This window comes from Colletotrichum orchidophilum, assembly GCF_001831195.1.
Source record: "Colletotrichum orchidophilum strain IMI 309357 chromosome Unknown Scaffold_152.1, whole genome shotgun sequence".
Lineage (NCBI taxonomy): Eukaryota > Fungi > Ascomycota > Sordariomycetes > Glomerellales > Glomerellaceae > Colletotrichum > Colletotrichum orchidophilum.
In genome coordinates, this window is record NW_019173108.1 from 29261 (window position 1) to 48902 (window position 19642).

General features: G+C 52.5%; 5 protein-coding genes across 5 annotated transcripts; 2 read left to right on the forward strand and 3 right to left on the reverse strand.

The window, feature by feature from the left end:
- Window positions 1-6026: 6026 nt before the first annotated feature.
- On the reverse strand, window positions 6027-6459 carry CORC01_12402 (histone H4.1; the record flags this gene model as incomplete). The annotated part of the gene is made up of 3 exons (XM_022624023.1): window positions 6027-6190; window positions 6249-6386; window positions 6450-6459. The coding sequence occupies 3 exons, from the start codon at window positions 6457-6459 to the stop codon at window positions 6027-6029; spliced, it is 312 nt and encodes a 103-aa protein (XP_022469456.1).
- A 1773-nt stretch (window positions 6460-8232) lies between these two features.
- On the forward strand, window positions 8233-8761 carry CORC01_12403 (histone H3; the record flags this gene model as incomplete). Its single annotated transcript, XM_022624024.1, has 3 exons — window positions 8233-8251; window positions 8312-8505; window positions 8564-8761. 3 exons carry the CDS (start codon window positions 8233-8235, stop codon window positions 8759-8761), a joined length of 411 nt encoding a protein of 136 aa, XP_022469457.1.
- Window positions 8762-10058: 1297 nt separating this feature from the next.
- On the reverse strand, window positions 10059-11516 carry CORC01_12404 (pre-mRNA processing factor 3; the record flags this gene model as incomplete). Its single annotated transcript, XM_022624025.1, has 1 exon — window positions 10059-11516. The coding sequence occupies one exon, from the start codon at window positions 11514-11516 to the stop codon at window positions 10059-10061; it is 1458 nt and encodes a 485-aa protein (XP_022469458.1).
- An 895-nt stretch (window positions 11517-12411) lies between these two features.
- On the forward strand, window positions 12412-17585 carry CORC01_12405 (RNA polymerase Rpb1; the record flags this gene model as incomplete). The annotated part of the gene is made up of 2 exons (XM_022624026.1): window positions 12412-12593; window positions 12653-17585. 2 exons carry the CDS (start codon window positions 12412-12414, stop codon window positions 17583-17585), a joined length of 5115 nt encoding a protein of 1704 aa, XP_022469459.1.
- A 468-nt stretch (window positions 17586-18053) lies between these two features.
- Window positions 18054-18506, reverse strand: CORC01_12406 (uncharacterized protein; the record flags this gene model as incomplete). The annotated part of the gene is made up of 1 exon (XM_022624027.1): window positions 18054-18506. One exon carries the CDS (start codon window positions 18504-18506, stop codon window positions 18054-18056), a length of 453 nt encoding a protein of 150 aa, XP_022469460.1.
- Between the last annotated feature and the right edge of the window lie 1136 nt (window positions 18507-19642).

Sequence of the window (19642 nt, forward strand, 5' to 3'; positions counted from 1 at the left end):
GAGGACTCGCAATTCCCTGTAGGACTCCATTCCGTTCTGCACACTTGGCTTTGCGGCTGGCATCGACGGAGGAGGGATCTCAGGTGCCATGTACTTGGATTAGATACGTGCGCGTCACTCGATGGCATAGTCCCAGGATTCGCTGCTGCTGCCGAGGGAACGCGCGTGAGTATCTTCACAAGTGGCTCACTCTTTTCTTCCATGTTACGTCCTCAATCGCTCACTCATCCACGAGCTGATCAGGGCTAAGGTGTGCATCGGGGATATGCCGAACTAACCCCGCCAGGTTCCAACTCAAATTTCTGACATTTATCCATGTCCAAACCTACAATCATATGGTACAGCGTACGGAGCGTAGGAGAGGCCAAGGCATAGGGGAAACGAATAACTAGGAGAGAGGAAACTTCACCGATGCAGGGATCTCGGCCGATGCCGCGATGGCCGAAAAGCGACGTTGCCGATGCGGAGCTTCCTACGGTAAGGTAGTACAGACTGGCTGCGGTTGGAGCCATCGACACCACTGCGGGGCCTATGCATGTGCAGTGAAATGTTAAGAAGGTGAGGGTGGGGTGGCATGCAGCGAGACGGAGGAAGGGGGAAAATTTTGATGATTTCTGGCATGCAGCCAAGTGCGTGGTCCGGTCTGGTCTTCGGCTTGTCCAGCGATTCAGCTCTCGCGTCGTCCACCAGCACCTCTCGGGCCACTCCGGTGTCCGAAGGTATTCAAATCATCTTCTAGTCTTTTCACGAGCTGGGGATGCTGCGGGAGACGGCGGAAGTGAATAAAATGGCCCATTCTTGTTTGGTACTCAGCCACCAGCTAGAGACTACTTGCACTGCGCTGTGCCGTCAACTGTGAATTGCATGTAGTGCGCTGCCGAATGGAGTGAACCAATGAGCAATGCTGCCAGCAGAAACTCGTTGAGTGTGGCTGGGATGCAAAATCAAGACCCAAGTCAAGCCGCAGATCTGTATCTGTAGCTACCTAAGCAGTCAGGCAGTCACCAGCGTCGGGTAGGGTACGGATACCTTTGTATCTTTATTCCCACCTTTTCCTGGCCGTGCTTACAAATGAACTTCTCGAGTGTGTCTTCGTCCCACGAAAACCTGTCAACGACGGGACTCAAGGCTGCTGGCATCGGTGGCTCCGGCACGAAGCTTTTAGCCGCCATCTCGGGGCCTCCCACGTTTGTTTCCGCACTCTCTCGCGGCAGGTAAATGCAATTCGCACCTGCTCCCCGGCTGGCGACTAAGTTGAGGCCTACGCTTGGAAAAAAACATCTTATTGAACCACCACTACTTCGTAAACATCCTCTTTCGTTCCCCTTGCGTTGTGCCCCGTGACTGACGGCGCAGCCCGGCATACCCGCTCTGTAGCCCAACTCGGCTAAGCTGAGGTTCGACTCACTTTACTTTCTTACAGTGCTCGGAACAAAAATTTAAACATGCGAGACACAGCGTAACATTTCCACCTATTCAACATCCATCACTTGGCCGAGTCCAGGATTCATCCCGACGGTACACTACTGCATTGAGTAATGCCCAGTTGCATGGGCCACGATACGTGACCGTGCCATAGGCGATAGGGCATTATTGGCGAACGCTGACTATGTAGGTGACTACGTATCTCTGGTAATTCCCCAGTCACCAAGTGATCAAATGCAGCATGGTGCCGTAAGAGGAAGGCGATGGGGTGAAGGCGTGGAAGGAAAGGAAGAATCAGGTCCAGCGTGCATGCGCCGGCATGCACGAAACCAGGCAGGTGGCGAAAAGGATGGAATTTCACCCAACACTTGGATCGACTGCCGTCCATAGATTGGAAAGACAGTGCAAGATCTCCGTGGCCGGCGCAGATCCGTTCCTTGGCCCAGATGGCCGGGTTCCGTTCCGTGGAGAAGTCGACTCAGTTGTCAGGGTCCCGTCGGAATTCTAAATTTAGTGGGTTCCCGACGCCAGTGACAGCACACAGGACTCACCTCGCATCGTCCTGTGCGCACGCTGCGCTGCGCTAGTATCCCCAACGGCCAAGGGAGACCCTGATTTCTAATACTTTACGGGAGGGCTTAGCGTACAAGATCTGCAGCAAGCCAGCCGACATTTATCCGGACCCGCTGCACATTGCCTTTGGCGTCTTGCTTTCCGCTGCTGTTCAACTTTTCCATCTCTCGTGGCCGGTACCATCCGAAGTCACGCCTGTGGCTTGGTGCAAGGCCTGTCGCCTACGTTACCTCAGGTGGCTGGCTACCTTAGATTCGGTATGCTAGGTTGGCCCGACCAACACACTACCTAAGGTAGGTACAGACCTGGCAAGGCACGTTGGTACGGCAGCTATAGGTACGTAAAAACTACCTGTACATGGCTCCACTGGAAGTGCCTGCCCGATAGGACTGTGCCAGCTCACTAGCGACGACATCGCCCATTTTCAACATCAACTGCCATTGACTCACATTTGTCACCGTCGAGCCCGTCCTTGCAGCTCGGATACCACCTCCTTCTCGGCCCCCGACTCCTGACCTCATATCCCGGGCTGCCTCCCTCGCATTGACCTGAAATATGTCCAACTTGTGGCCTGGTGGCTTAGCTTCCGTCTCCCGTTTCCTCCCTTGACCACTTCTACGATTTGCCGGCATGTTCAGCCACAACAGTGATCACGCAGAGACATGGCAACATGATTACTGGCCCGTGGATAGCTAACAGAGCGAGGCGAATTTCACTCTGGTTTGCTCGCCCGAATCCATCATGGTGGTGGTCGTGGTCGTGGTCGTGGTCGTCGTTTTCCTCCTCTTTTGAGTGCTTGCATCTTCGTTGGTATAACATCGGACTCATGCTGAGCTAGTCTTTGGTGTGGCGCAATCTTGGCTCCTCGCGTCTCCGCGAACCAAGGATCTTTCCATCATGAGACATGTGAGCAACTTGGATCGTTGTACTCGGTTTCCTCGGTTCCTACCACGCGTGCTCCCTCTATTTTCAGTTGCTGCCACGCATGCCCGTGACTCATCTCCCCAACTCTTTACATAGGCAGTCGCGGGCAGTTACCGTAGAACCATGTAGGTCACAGAACGGTCAGTCACCATTCTCTCCGCCACGAGAACTTGGTACGTGATTAAGGTGGCTGGCAGACAGTGTTGAGACTTTGTGCGGGAAGAACAAATTCAGAGTTGGGCCTATCCCAGTCGTAATACGAAGAGTACCAGTGACGAGTCTCCACGGTGCCCCGGCTTTGTTACTCTAACCAGTCTGCTGCTCAGCTTTCTGGGGACTATGTCTCCTCAGTCATGGAAGCATACAAGTAATCGTGAATGCTCCATTCCACTGTCGCTGCGTCGATATAATTCAGATCAGTCAAGCTCAAGATGTCGTCTAGCTAGGTGCACCACGATATACTTGTAAGCCAGGAAGTCCTTTGGGTGGTCATTTCCCAGCGGATATGGCCTCTCAGAGACCTGAACCCCATTCATGTTGATAAAGACTAAGTGTTCAGGAGAGTAAGTTGATGTACGGGAGGGGGGCTGGAGGGGACTGGACGGTTGGGTGCACGTCATTGATGGACGGCGTTCGTTCCCTTCATATGTAGCCTTGTACTGGACGCAGCGTGTGGGCTGTAATGGGGCTTTCAGATGACACAACTGAGGTGTCTGCGATAGTGTTACATCCTAATCTGACTCAATAATTCCCTATTCCTGCATGCTACTTGTGGTTCTGGAAACGCCTGTCTAATCATATTGTCGAAGTGTGCGGGGGTATAGTATTGAAGAAGCGATCTCTAAAGTGACACACGCATCATACCCGTTCTACAATATCCGATTGCATTGAGTCTCCGCCACCTCTTCCGCCTCATTGAAGACTGCCTTTGGGCCTCGTAATATGTTTGAGTCGTCCATGGATGTAGACGGCCATACACAATGCTTCGAACATCGCAACTCATGACGTTTCAAACAGCTCATAAGACTGCATCGCTGTTGATATTACGGCAAGAATCTATCGCCCTCTGCTTTTCGTTACATGTTGCAATGCTATGAGAGTTCATGTGCGCCGTTTAGTAGTGCTATATCATGCGGAATCCCCGGGACTAGATATCTCAACAAGTAGTCTTCGTGCTAGTTCTGTCTACACGTGGCTGGTGTTGAGTGGGCCGAGGCTCTCTACTCGACCGATTGACTAGGGCGGCTGTCAATATGAAGGTAGCAAACATACCTCGGCGGTGCGTCTTTTCCTTGCTACGAGGGATTTTAAGTAGCGCTGGAACATTGGGCCAAAGGAAACATGTTGCTATGTCATGTGGCGTATTGTCTGTGACATGTCGACGACACCAATTCATCTGTTCTGCAGTCTCGGCTGCAGACCTCCGTAAGATGACTGTCAAGTAAGCTCGCTCAGCATCCTCACAACCTCTACGTCACTCATGTCTTAGGTTAGCATGAAGATATGCAAATCGAGTGAATTGCGTGGTGGGGGAGATCGTACCACTCGCCGTTGTTGGCTAGCGAAAGCTGGGGATGGGCCCGGGATGAAGATCGTGAGATAGGCAAAGCAGGAAATTGTGCGTCTCGTACTGCTTTCACCCACCTGGGAGGCGCCCTGGGGTCTGCGAACCCCTCAGTTGGCGGGTCTCGCTGTTGAGGCAGAGTATTGTGATGAATATTGGCCGCCGCAAATTTGACCAACTCTGTAACTTGAGACACCGAGCTACAGTCATCCCAGCCCAAGGCCTCCCAGATCTGTGCAGTTCAGATATTATTGAACTTGGTGCGGGATACGTTTGTCCGCTCTTCGCTCGATTCTTCCTATAGGGCCCAGCCTACACGACAGATGGCCTTTCGGGTGCGTACGAAATACTGCCCCCGTGTTCCACATATACCGGCTTGTAGGTATTGCTATTGATAAAGGGGTTTTCAGAGAGTAGAATCCACCCGTTGGGTGCAGTTTTATCGTCATTCTGGAACTTTCGTGTTTCAAATTACATATATATTTGATCTTGGTATAAGTTGTGCTACTTGCGACCCTCTCAACCACGAACGAACTTTGCATTACCTTATACATTGACAAGACAGAAGAAATCCACCACGAAAGAAGGTACGGAACGACTCGAGTGTTAAATACGGAAAAGGCCACAAGCAAAAACACACGCTGTGCAAGTATCGTTTGACGAATGGTGCCTCTCCACCCCACCGAGAACTCAGTGATTGCAGACCCCGGGACGATCAAGCTGGCCAACAGACGGAGGAAGAGGATAATCCCTCGAAGGGGAACCGGGATCTGAAAGCAGAGATCGTATTTGGTGATACCAATGACGGTCAACTCCATGGAGTCGGGCATGGCGGGCAACTGCATCAGAATGGATATGGGGCGGGGCCGGAGCCGCAAGACAGTAAGCAGTACTATACCCAGAAACGGACATGACTATCACACGAACCAGAGTGCAGCCATCCTCCCGAGGCAAGTAGTCAGGTCTCGCAGAATCATTAAGTCAATGGTATATATGGAGTAAGATTCCCACTCCATACACAGCCCACACTTAGCAAGAATCGTGATTGTTGCGAGATACTGTGGCTCCCGAAGATGACCAGCCACCCCCCGGTGCCCGCAATCGCTCAACGGTAACCCAAGGCAGACAAGAGACACAAGACTTGATCAGGGAGGGATATAGAAGGGATTTGCCCATGCCGAATACACGGCACATAATGAGGCAGGTAGCTGATAGCCCAAGGGGCCCGCAGCGAAGAGCACACATCCATCGACGCAGTCATGAGTACGCCGCACAGCAATCACGAGACACAGAGCAGAATGGGGCCGAGAAAATTTGATCAAAACGTGCCTCGGCGAGGGATTATGTCTCAAGCCAACCAAGCCATCCGTATAGAACCCCGTTTCCCGTATGGTACAATAGAACACCCAAAACCAGCCAAACCCTTAATCATTCGTGACAAAACACTTCACTCCCAAAGTCCGCATGGGCCACCGCGTCATGGGGTGGATCGCGTCATGGCCCAAGAGAGATTCGTAACAGACATGCAGAAATATGACGCTTAACCACCGAAACCGTACAGGGTGCGACCTTGGCGCTTCAGCGCGTAGACAACGTCAAGAGAAGTGACGGTCTTGCGCTTTGCGTGCTCAGTGTAGGTGACGGCATCGCGAATAACGCCCTCGAGGAATGACTTGAGGACACCACGTGTCTCCTCGTAAATCACTTTAAGGATTTGGTGTCAGTTACTTATAAGCTAAAGCGAAGGGCAACTAAGACTTACTGGCAGAAATACGCTTGACACCACCACGACGAGCAAGACGACGGATCGCAGGCTTGGTGATACCCTGAATGTTGTCACGCAAAATCTTGCGGTGGCGCTTGGCACCGCCCTTGCCGAGACCCTTGCCGCCCTTGCCGCCTGATTTGCAAAGTCAGTATACTCGGAGAGACAGAGGAAGCATGACGTAGAATCGGCACTTACGTCCAGTCATGGTGGAATGTGATGAAGTCGAAGTGATTTAAGGTTGGGGTTTGATGAGGCTCTTCCAAGAGAACAGCGTGCAAGTTTGTATGGGTAGATATGACGTGGGGCTGGATAGTATAATGGGACACACGGACGAAGACGCGCAGAGGGGGCCGGGCATTTATATCAAGAGTCCGTGGGCCGAGTCTGATTCGGGATCAGCCAGAGAAAAGCGGGTACGTTCATCAAGCTGGATCACATCCTGTCGCGACGCGAGGCGAAAAATTAAAAAACAACACCAGGAAGGCACAGGCCACTGAATATCAGGTACCTTACCTTATCTTACTGCTTGCCAATCGGAGGAGCAGGGGTACAGATGGATGGGTACAATTAAATACAGCCAACCAGAAACCGTCCCTCACCCCCGTCCTCCCCCGTCCCTTCACCTCCCTGTGTCAAGCGCGTGCTTTTCATTGACTCCCAGAGGCGCCGCGTGCCACCACGACCTTGTTTCTGGCCTGGCCGACGTACCTTACCTCACTTACACCTTCGAGTAAGGTAGTCCTGTCTCTAGGACTAGGCTGCAGCGTCGCTGCATCCACTGCCACATTTACCCAGTAGCCGTGGATGCATCTTTTCAAATTTCCACAACATGGAGTTGAATGGGCTTTCCCCGTCATGGTTCCCGACGATAACAGACCGAGATAACGTCGTCACCCGTCGCACTGAACCTTGAGTTCTCGACCGCTCAGTCGCGTAAGGATTCAAGACGTCCACGCAGATATCGCGTCGCGCCCTGTTAACACCCTGCCAAACTAACAAAGGTACTGTAGGAGATGAAATAAAGAGAGAAACAGAGGCTAATTATCTGTCCATACTTCAGCTGCGGAAGCAATCTGTATTGGGTGCACCCTGGCAACTGGATGGGTAGATCAAGTACGTGGAGGCACAAGTCTTTGTCAATTGTTCTTAATTTCCATTAAAAAAAAAAAACCCTTGAATGATTCCCTGGCAAAAACCGTGGACAAATGTCGGCACTCTTGGTGTCAGGCTGTCAGCTGGCCTCACGCCCTCCCGCGCTTTGCTCCCGACGCGTAAAGCGGTTATGCAGGGCTCAAAGTAGGTAGTGAGGGCCGATACACAGGTATGGATATCTTACCTTACTGAGGTATCTACCCAGGTGGACCGTAAGGTAGCTTACACCCATCCCTCTTTCCTGAATTCCCCCATAGATGGGGGACGTTGGGCTGAATCTTCGATGGGGAGATGTCAGCACTCACTACCTTAGGTACTCCGTAGTGCCATGGTGCCTGTGCCCATTCACCCACTGCCCTGCAGTGTGACCAGTGGACCACTCAGAGCCGCTAGACGCCCGGTACGTACCTCAACTATGGACACCTTACGGGTGTTTGAGAGAAAAAGATGGGGTGTCACGCATGCCGCAAGATTTCCAGCCAATCAAAAATGAGCCAAGTATCCGGGTTGACAACAAAGCGCAAAATGCCCTGCAAAGCAATCGTGCCTGCCAAAGCGGCATTTTTCCAAAAAGGATACCAAGCCCACACCTGACACTTCCCCCACCGCAAAACCAGGAAGGCGCGCACAGGCCACCTTCCTTTTGGTACACAATCACTCCCCTCTGCACGCGGTCCATCTTCCTACCTATTTATTTCCCTCCACCCGTCACCCACTTCTCATCTTTTCTTCCTACATCCACCCACACCACATCCACATCGAACCAACAGGTATAACTGTCACCAACAACCAAACCCATCAACATCATCATCACATACAACCAACAATGGCCCGCACTAAGCAGAGTAAGTGTTTCTACACGCTGTATCCACAGTCAATAATAATTACTGACTTTATTTCCACAGCCGCCCGTAAGTCCACTGGTGGCAAGGCCCCCCGCAAGCAGCTTGCCTCCAAGGCCGCCCGCAAGAGTGCCCCTTCTACCGGAGGTGTCAAGAAGCCTCACCGCTACAAGCCCGGTACCGTCGCTCTTCGTGAGATCCGTCGTTACCAGAAGTCCACCGAGCTTCTGATCCGCAAGCTCCCTTTCCAGCGCCTCGTAAGCAGCCATTCACATTATAAGCCACCCGCAACACCATCTAACACATCCCTCCCAGGTTCGTGAGATCGCTCAGGACTTCAAGTCCGATCTCCGCTTCCAGTCGTCTGCGATCGGCGCTCTCCAGGAGTCCGTGGAGTCCTACCTCGTCTCCCTCTTCGAGGACACCAACCTGTGCGCCATTCACGCCAAGCGTGTCACCATCCAGTCCAAGGACATCCAGCTCGCCCGCCGCCTTCGTGGTGAGCGTAACTAAGCGACTGTCTTTCGATTTTCTCTTTTCATGGGTGGCTCATGACTTGCGCGTTTGGGAATGCTTGACGAAGGGACCGTCTTGGTTTTGGGGGTAATCTGGCGTTTAACGATGCGTTCTTCAGAATAACGCAAGGGTTGTACATTAAACAAGCAGTAAAGGATGACTGCATGCAATGGCAAACACATTATGAACAATCTCTTCGCCCACCTTGTATACGTGAACACTGTGACATTGTGTCGCGCAATCTATTTGCCACGCGTTCCACGCGCTTTCTTCCCGATGGTACCCACATCAAGGCGAGGCGGAGCCGAGCAACGTGCAATATGCACCGGCGCACGTAGTCGGTCGCGTCGCGTCGCGACGACGGAGACCAAGGCAGGCGCTCGTCTTGCGGCAGTTAGCCATACCCTAATATCATGACGCTGTTGTGTCTCAAAGACAATCTCTCGCCATTCAAGGTGCTATTGCAAGGATTCTATAGACGCATCTTCTCTGGCTTACAGTACTCATGTCTTGACCGCGAGCAATCCACAACATCGTGCCCAACATAGTGATTGATTATTGTTCTTCTTATTATTATTATTTTAAACTGCCTCGTCTCTGCGGCCTTCGGCAAAGCTATTTGACGGAAGCGTCGAGAACAAGGAATATAGCGTGATGTTTATAAAGGTACTGCGACCCGAGCGACCGTTTAGATAGCTGTCATTGCTGGCAAGACCTCAAAAGATGGGTATCGACACACATCCATGCCTCGACAACAACTGCGCGTTGCCGCAAAGCAGCCTGCTCTCGCACATTCCGAGCTGCAGGCGCGACTAGGCTTTTCGTTGCCTACAAACTTGGGTCATCACTGTCTGCGTCCGTCGTTTGTGGCTCGGCCGAGCTGACTCAGACGCAGAATCATTCCATCACCGTAGATATGCCTCGGCGGCAACTACTGGTACTTTGTAATGCCCCCAGAGCCGCTCAAAGGTTGATCCGAGTAAGGGACAGTTTGAGCAAAAAAACAGGCAGGTTGACATAATGAGACTGGATTAACTTGAAGTGATACTGAACGGGTAAAACAAATTCCCTTGTTCATGATAAGACTTTGAGCAGAGCATGGCAGCCGCCCGTAAGAACAATAATAACAACCACTTCCACAATAATAACAACAACAGTGTGGAACCAAGCCAAACTGCGCTGGCTCTCGTCACCTGCAGGGCTACGAAGACACAGCGTCTACGCATCAGCGAAATTTGGCTAATATCCTATTTCTTCTGCGAAAGCTTTCATTGATCACTGCTGAGGTTCTCGACTACATGTTCTTCGCGACCGCCCAAAAGTTGTCCATCTTGGCTCGGACCAACGCGTCCCTAGCCTCCGCATCAGATTCGCAAACCTTGCTCCCCCACTTGCGGAATGCCCTCGTCTTCTCTTCGCCTTCAAACACCAGCTTACACTCGTTGTGGGACATATCCTTCAGATCGCCTCTCTCATTTTCGGCCACTAGCCATTCGCGAACCTGTTGCTGGGCCTTCCCCTCTCGCGACGGGGTATTCTCAGTCCAGTCAATACGCTCAAGCATAAGCTTCTTGTATTTGCGTATACTGTGCTCACCACCCTCGACAATGACTAGATTCATCTTTGGGTGCATAATGGAAATCCCTGTGAGTGAATGCTGCTCGGCGTTCTTCTGGATTTTGAATCTATGCTGGCCGTTCGCGAGACTGTTAATCTTGAATACCAAAATATGGATGCCCTTGGCAGCATCCTTTTCTTGATTGGTGACAAGTTTGCTGTGTTTCTCTTCCTTCGTGAGCTTGCGTTCTTCGTTGGCCTCCAGATGATTCTGCTGGCGTTCAGCAATCTGCCGGTTGACGAGGTTTTCCACGGCCGTTGGATCTTTCACTGCAGAGTCTGCGTAAACACGCATCATGTTGCTCTTCTTGACTTTGGGTGGCGGGGCTGGCACCAGCCCAAGTCTGATCTTTGCCTGTTGCTCCTTTAGTTCGGCCATCCTTCTCTGCCTCCTGGTTTTTGCCATTTCTTTCGGTGTCAGGTACATTGGCTTCAGCGCCGGCGTCTTCTTCTCTTGCGGCGGCTCTAATGCGACCGGGTGCTGTACATATTCCGTGATGATGGTGTCTTCTTTGATTTTGAGTTTGGACTCGTCGTCGATGCAGTCGTAGGAGGTTCCGTCGACCAACCCGCCGTCGAACCATTCCATGTCCGGAGGAGGGTCGACGACAAGGTTCTTCTCCATCTCCAGTTCATCTTCGATCCCAGCTTTCCTGGTTTGTGCCGCGATTCTCTTCTTCATCTCCTCCAGGGCAGCTTGCCGCCGCAGCGCCGCGGCTTGCTGGATGAACTTGCCCTTGGCATGGAAGTTTAGCTGCCGAGCCTGACGTTGTCTTCCACTTGTTGGCTGTGCTGCCTGCTGTTCGTTGAAATAAGGGTTCGACAACTGCCCATCGCGGCCGCGTCCAGAAGCATCCGGGGTTCTGAATCCGGTTGAAAGTTTCGAGTCCGAGTGCGATCGACTGTTTGTTGGCGTTCCATCGTTGGGTCTAGCTGGGGCCTTTGTCTGGCCAAGACTCTCGAGTACTGGATGTAGTCCGACGTTGAGGCCTCCCTTCGCCTTGGAGCCGCCGACTGCCGCTGCGACTCTTGCTTTGAGAGCAGCCATCTTGTCGGCGGCCGATTCAGGTTTCGATACCCGAGAATTTGGGTCATGACGAGGCCCAAGGCCTATCGAATCTGGTTGTCGATCCATTGCGATGAGGTTGAGATGCTAGCACTTTTCTGCGCGGCTGATGGCAGAAACCAAGCTGTAGTAGGTGTGTATATTTGGAGATACGCGGTCTTCGTTGAGAGGAATTCGGGAAGATTTGGGTGCTCTCTCAGTGAGCCTTCCGTCGTCGAGTTCGCAGGTTGTTTTTCGCGGTTTGGAGAGCACTTTGCAGATACAGCAAAGCAAAGAGGGTGGTAAAGGTCCGTAGTGGTGATGCGCGATGCCAGCGGATATATCCGCTGCACGATTGATGGGAAGAGCGGTGGAAGGTAGGAATTTCCTTCCGAGAGATGAAGAGAGAAGTCCCTGCCGTGAGCCTATGAGGTAAGGCAGCCGTTGGTCGCAGCTTGTGCCTGTGAGGGACACCTACGTAACTGCCTATCCGTACTGAAGCCTCGAGGTATAGTGGCAGTTTGCGTAGCAATGTAAAGCAACAAGGTAGATAGATAAGGTACGCAGGTGATAAATTCCATGACTATCCGTACCTAGACGCTACCTAGGTAATTATCATCTGCACTGTACCTAAGGCACCTAATTGTAATCGCAAGGCGACTTGAACGATCGGCCTGAAAATGCCTTGGCGCCTTGCGCCGAGAGCACCATGTCAACAGACAAAAAAGTGATACCTTAATGACCCACTCGCCCGATAAGGCGGGTCCCCGTTCTGCCGACCGTCACCACCAAAAAAAAAAAAAAAGTTCCCCTCGGTCTCCCACCGACGGTTACTGCTCTGGACCATTCTCTGGCCTAGTTGAATTTGCGATTGAGTGCCTCTTCGAAGTGGATGTTGGATGGAAAATTTGCTTCCTCACGCCACACCTTCTGCTGTACGGACTCAGATTGGTGCCAGGCTGTTACCTGACGCCTCAACGGCAAGATGAACATTTCTCAACCTATCTCGTCGTCTGTCGAGACGGTCGAGTTCACATTTCTTACCGAGGAAGAAATCAGAGCCATCTCGGTCAAGCGCATTGAGAACGACAGCACATTCGACAATCTCCTAAACCCCGTTCCTGGTGGTCTCTATGATCCTGCTCTTGGGTCATGGGGCGATGCTCTGTATGAATTGGCCTAGAATATCCCTACTACCCTCAATTGACTTACACGCCTCTTCACAGCTGTGCGACCTGTAACTTGAACCAGTCCTCATGTCCGGGTCACGCCGGCCACATTGAGCTCCCCGTCCCGGTATACCATCCTGTCTTTCTCGATCAGGTTCTCCGTCTCCTCAGGTCGCAATGCGTCTACTGCAAAGGCTTCCGCATGCGCCATCGCGAAATCAACCGATACTCCTGCAAACTTCGACTACTGCAACACGGCCTTCTGCACGAGGCTCACTTGGTTGATGCGATTGGAGAAGAGCTCAAGGGTCTCGCGCTCCCAGGTGTGCCCACTGATTACGAGAGTGAGGCAGAAGAAGAGGGCACCTCTTCGGTCGACAACGTTATCGGAGCCCGGGAGGCCTTTGTTCGTCAATCACTCAAATCACACAAGCTCGATCTCAGCGAGATCAGGAAGGGCAAGCACGAAGGTGCCATCGAAATGCGGAGAGAGCTCATCAAGGACTTCTTGACGCAAATCACTAAGCCCAGACGATGCGACAACTGTGGAGGTATCTCGCCTGCCTACCGAAAGGACCGCTTCGTCAAGATATTCGAAAAGGCCCTCAGCGAGAGAGACCTTGCTCAAATGGCACAGAAAAACTTACACCTCAAGGATTCGATGGCGATAGCATCTCGAAGGCGCAAGTCGAAGCGCGGCAATACCGATACTGACGAAGGTGTTGCCGACGTTGATGCAACCTCATCGAGCGAGGGGAACGACGTCGACATGAAAGATGCCAATAATGATGACCTGGAGAATGAGGAAGCAGAATCTAGAGCTGACGCTGTCGCTGTTAGCCCCGGTCAACAGCGATATCTCAGTGCAATGGAAGTCCGCGCACGTCTGCGGGAGCTATTCGACAAAGAGCAAGATATTATGTCGCTGGTCTACAATTCGAAGCCAATTACCAGGAAGGCAGCCAAAGTGTCTGCCGATATGTTCTTTATCCGAACTATTCTTGTACCCCCAAACAAGTTTCGACCTGAAGCTCGAACCGGCGATTCTCAGATATCTGAGGCCCAGCAAAATTCCCTCTACAAGATGATCATGCGAAACTGCGGTAGCATTGCGAGAATACACCAAAGTGTCGGGGGCACAGACCAGTACGGAAGAGCAAGAGACATCAACGATTTGCACCAAATATGGACGGAATTGCAGGAGTCTGTCAACTCTCTGATCGACAAGAGCAAAAACCCTGTCCAAGGCGCAGCTGCGAAAAGAAATGAAGATGGTATCAAACAGAAGCTGGAGAAGAAGGAGGGCCTTTTCCGAAAGAACATGATGGGAAAGCGAGTCAACTTCGCAGCCCGAAGTGTCATTTCCCCTGACCCCAATATCGAGACCAACGAGATTGGTGTACCTCCTGTCTTCGCACGCAAACTGACCTACCCCGAGCCCGTAACGAGCCACAATTTCAAAGATCTGCAGCAAGCCGTTACGAATGGTGTCGACAAGTGGCCCGGCGCGGCTGCCATCGAGTACGAGAACGGACAAATCGTCAACCTTCGATCCAAGTCTGCTGAAGACCGCATGTCCCTTGCTAACCAGCTTCTCACGCCGACCAATGCCCAGATGAGTGGCATGAAGGGAAAGAAGGTTTACCGACATTTGACAAACGGTGATGTTGTTCTCATGAACCGTCAGCCGACGCTCCACAAGCCCTCCATTATGGGCCACCGAGTCCGCGTACTGCCGGGAGAGAAGACAATCCGAATGCACTACGCCAACTGCAACACGTACAATGCCGATTTCGACGGTGACGAGATGAACATGCATTTCCCCCAGAACGAGGTCGCCAGAGCCGAGGCTCTTCAGATCGCTGACACAGACCACCAATATTTGTCCGGCACGGCAGGCAAGCCCCTCCGTGGTTTGATTCAGGACCATCTTTCAGTCTCCGTTGCTCTTTGCAACAAAGATACCTTTTTCGATCGCGATTCCTACCAGCAGCTCATCTACTCAGCGCTCCGCCCGGAGAGTGGTCATATTCTTGGCGAGAGAATCGAGCTCCTTCCGCCGGCAGTCATCAAGCCAAGACCGAGATGGTCAGGAAAGCAGGTTATCAGCACGATCCTGAAGAACATCAAGCCACCCAATGGAGAAGGGCTCTGGATGTCGGGCAAGTGTCAAGTCAAGGGCGAACAATGGGGCAAAGGCCATTCGGAAGAGGGCTCGGTTTTATTCCAAGACGGACAATTCCTGACTGGTATTCTCGACAAAGCCCACCTAGGTCCTAGTTCGGGGGGCTTAGTCCATTCCATCCACGAAGTTTATGGACCTGCTGTAGCAGGCAAGTTGCTCAGTGGTATGGGCCGCCTCCTCACTCGCTACCTGAACATGCGGGCCTTCACTTGCGGCATGGACGATTTGCGGCTCACATCAGAGGGTGAGCAGGCTCGAAAGGAGGCACTGAAGGCGGCGAAGGACATCGGACTCGAGGTCGCAGCCAAATATGTTTCACTCGAGGACAAGGCACCCAAGAGCACAGACCGGGAACTGCTCACTCGCCTGGAGGAGGTCATGCGCGATGACACCAAGCAGGAAGGTCTTGATCTGCTCATGAACCACCAAGGTGGTGTTGTTTCAAGCGCGGTCACAGCAGCCTGTCTTCCCGTTGGTCTGGTCAAACAGTTCCCCAAAAACCACATGCAGTCTATGACAACCTCTGGTGCCAAGGGTAGTCAAGTTAACGCTAACCTCATCTCATGCAACTTGGGACAGCAAGTTCTTGAGGGCAGAAGAGTCCCACTCATGGTTAGCGGCAAGTCTCTACCCTGCTTCAAGCCATTCGAGACCAATGTTCGTGCGGGAGGCTACATTGTTCAACGATTCTTGACTGGGATCCGACCGCAAGAATACTACTTCCATCACATGGCTGGTCGCGAGGGTCTTATCGATACGGCTGTCAAGACATCTCGTTCGGGTTACCTGCAAAGGTGCATAATCAAGGGCATGGAAGGACTTACAGTAACATATGACTCGACAGTGCGAGATGCCGATGGCACACTCGTGCAGTTCCTCTATGGAGAGGATGGCCTTGACCCGACTAAGCAGAAGTACCTTACCGACTTTGGCTTCATACTCCGCAACGTTGGCTCCGAGTCTGCCCAGCTTAACTTCAGCAACGGCTTCAGGGATCAATTTGCGGGCAGCAAGGACGAAATACTGAAGCATATGAAGAGTGCTATCAAGCACGCCAAGCTTGATAGCCCCGGAGCCAAGGATCCCATCATTTCCTTGGTCAACCCGGCGAGAGTAGCATTTGCGACGTCCGAGTCGTTCTACGAGAAGATGACAAAGTACATCAAAGATAACAAGGATGGCCTCATCCGCGACAAGTCAAGCGCTCCGTCTAGCCTGATTGACGCCCCTGCCGTCAGCAAAAAGTCAGCGGAACTTGTTTTTGCGGCTAAGTACATGCGATCACTCGTTGAGGCTGGTGAGGGTGTCGGCATTATTGCTGGCCAGAGTGTGGGAGAGCCTTCAACACAGATGACCCTCAACACATTCCATTTGGCAGGTCACTCGGCGAAGAACGTCACGCTCGGTATTCCACGTCTCCGTGAAATTCTCATGACAGCAAGTCGATCTATCTCTACCCCAGCCATGACCCTGCTTCTGCATCCTGAGCTGTCCGCAGCTGAGGGGGAGGTGTTTGCAAAGTCCATCAGCGTTTTGCCTCTTGCCGATGTGCTCGACACGGCCACTGTCAACGAGCGCATTGGTAAGGGTATCAATGGTTCATTAGCCAAGCTGTACGACGTGAGACTCAACTTCTTCCCTGCTGCAGAGTATACCAAAGCCTACGCCATCGATCCATCTGATGTCATGGATACCGTTGAGAAGCGATTCTTGGACCACCTCTTGAAGATCATGGCCAAGGAAATCAAGAAGCGCCGCAGCGATTCCACTTCGGCGACGCCTGAAGTTGGCGTCAAGTCCGGCGTAGTGGAAATGGTGAGCGGCAACAGCGAGGCAAGACCTGCCAACAACGACGATGACGACGACGATGACGAGGGCGACGGTGACGCCACGAGCGCCAAGAACAGGGCAAACCGGGACGAGGCTGTATCGTATGGTCCTAATGATGACGAGGATGATGCGATTCAGCGACAAATGGAACGTGAAAACTCGCTGGAAGAAGACGAAGGGTTCGAGGGCAGCCCACCGCCGCCGGCCGACAAGGACAGCTCCGATGACGAAGATGATGAGGACGAAGACATGGAGAGTGAGGATGGTGGCTGGAGAGCTCAACGAGTGAAGCAACATTATCTTCGTGTCACCAAGTTCAACAACGACAACGCAGGGGAGTGGTGCGAGTTCACCCTCGAGTTCGAGGCAGATACCCCCAAGGTATTGATGCTCAACATCGTGCAGGCGGCGGTCAAGAAGTCAGTCGTCCAGCAAATTCCCGGCGTTGGCTCTTGCACCTTCACACCTAATCACAAGGTCACGGATGCGGCTGGCAAGGATGCGACAGTGGCGGCCATCTACACGTCGGGGTGTAACCTCGAGGCCATGCAGAAGTATGGCGACTTCATTAACCCGAACAAGATCGCAACCAACGACATCGGCGCCGTTCTAGACGTGTATGGAGTGGAGGCATGCCGAAATAACATCGTCTCTGAATTGGCGGGTGTCTTCGGCGGTCACGGTATCAGTGTCGACAACAGACACTTGAATCTCATTGCCGACTATATGACGCGCAATGGTGACTACACACCTTTCAACCGCAATGGTCTGCGTGGCAACGTGAGCCCCTTTACCAAAATGAGTTTCGAGACGACCCTGGCTTTCTTGAAAGACGCCGTCCTCGATGGTGACTGGGACGATCTCAGGACACCTAGCGGTCGTATTGTCATGGGCCGCTTAGGCAAGATCGGCACGGGTGCCTTTGACGTCTTGACGGCTTTGCCTACGCACCATATGTCTTCCAATGTCGAATGAGCTTAGCCCCCTGCCTGGCTGCTCGTATCTGTCTTGCTTTGGGTTTTGGGATTGGGAGTCGTTATGGCAAGTTCTTTGGCCAAAAATGTACTTTGTATGCGGGAATTGATAAAGAGGTGCTTTTCACCTGAAAAATAATCAGTAAAAATTACCAAGATATCTGATCATTGAAGTTTGTACCCGAGCATCATTGGTACCCTATCGTTTGTTTTACGCTCCTCATCATGTTCATGAAGCTGCCAGATGGGAGCCGGGGACGAAGTGGAAATTGAACAGATGATTATACCCAATGCCCGCTCATCACCTTAGGGTCAATTGCAACTTGGTCAATAGGGTCCGCGAACCTATCAACTTCTCTTCACTGGGACAGCGCGACGATGGACGCCCGCGGGCTGCGAAAGAAATAACCGAAGACATCCATCCAATCCAGGTCGACCCGCAAAGCAAACGAATGCCATCGAGCTATTATTATCTAGGTCCTAGTGGTGCGTCCTTGCTCATCCACAGGGTGGCCTTACGCTGGACTTGATGAACAGAGATGTCATGGGACGGGTCTAAGTGGAAAGTTGGGCAACTTGGGCAGACTAGGGTCCAGCACTCCCGATGGCCCAGCCGCACTACCGTGCCTCTTGGGTCATACTGGTAGCATACGCACAAGTAGTGCCCGGGGTGCCGGTGCATGTGTCCAGCCAGCCCTACCAGGCAGCAGAGCCGAGACATGACGGAAACTAACAGAGATGGCGTTGGAATTCGGGAGGTGGAAGGCTTGGGGACGCTGGCCATGTAAGAAGGGGGCGCGGCACGGGTGGGTGGCATGAACGGCGGGCAAGCGAATTCGATGCGTCTTACTTGACTGCAGTCCCTCAACTGACCGATATGCGACCTTGGAAGTTGGGGTGGGTATTTGGTGACAGCCTGCATCCAGACAATACCCGCGGTCTCGCAGCGCCACTAATGGCAGAGGCGAGAATAGGCGCCGAGAGAGACGAGAAAATGTGACGCTACCGCGTTTGGGGGCGGTAATTGGGGGTTGCATGATGCAGCCATTTTCACAACTGGAATTCGGCCGTCCTGTGTCTCTTTCTCTAGCCTACGGAGCGAATGAAAAGGAACGGCCGTTGGACCAATCCGAGGGTCACGGGGATGAACGGGAGTGGATGACGAGACAAGAAAGCCCAGTCTACGTACTTATGAGTTGAGACCTGTGGGGAGGAGGGAGGGACTGGCCACCTTCCGACTTGAAGCATGTCCATGATTTTGGGTCGTTCTCCAACATCCAAACCAATGGAAGTCAGGCTGATGGGTACCTACAACATAAGGTATGCATTAGTACGGATACCTAGGTTATATGGTTATAAAATCAAAGAGACCAACAGTGGCAGGCGGCTGGTGATTTCCAATGCGACGCTGCACCAACAGCAATGAGCCGGAGGGGTCCAGGGGAGAAGAACATGCCCATCTTCAGCTTCTCACTCGCCCGGACCCCGGCTATGCCCTTGCCTTTGCCTTTCCCTGCGCGAGTCCCCCGCCGTAGCGCGCCCCGCTGAGACCGAGGAGACAAATCAAAAGAGACTGTTATGCGGTTTCCGGTGGCCGGGATGCTGTAAGATGTCCAATACAACGTGCCATCTGTCCCGTATCGTACAGAGCAGTAGTAAGCTGTGAATAAGTTAGAGCGGTGCGTGTGAGACGCGGAAAACCGAAAGGAGACGCAGATGTAGGTTTTGCTGTCCATACGTACAGTATTACCTTATGTAAGGGAGGGAGAAGAGAGAGAGAGAGAGAGAGGTAACAATGGGCCCCGCCAATTCTCTGTGTGTCAGTCTCTCTCTACTCTACTCGATGCGTTTGGTATGCGGTGGCATCTACAGATCAAAGTCAAAGATGAGATTCGTAGCGAAATTGGACGTTGCTTAACAATTCGCGAAGTAGACGCCATCGACAAAACCAACCAAGGTATGGATAGAAATGCAAAGAATTGGTTCTGGCCGTGGTAGAGGTCCTTCTCTGCGGATCAGGTACCGAGCGAGGTACGGATGTTCATGCCAAAGTGCCAC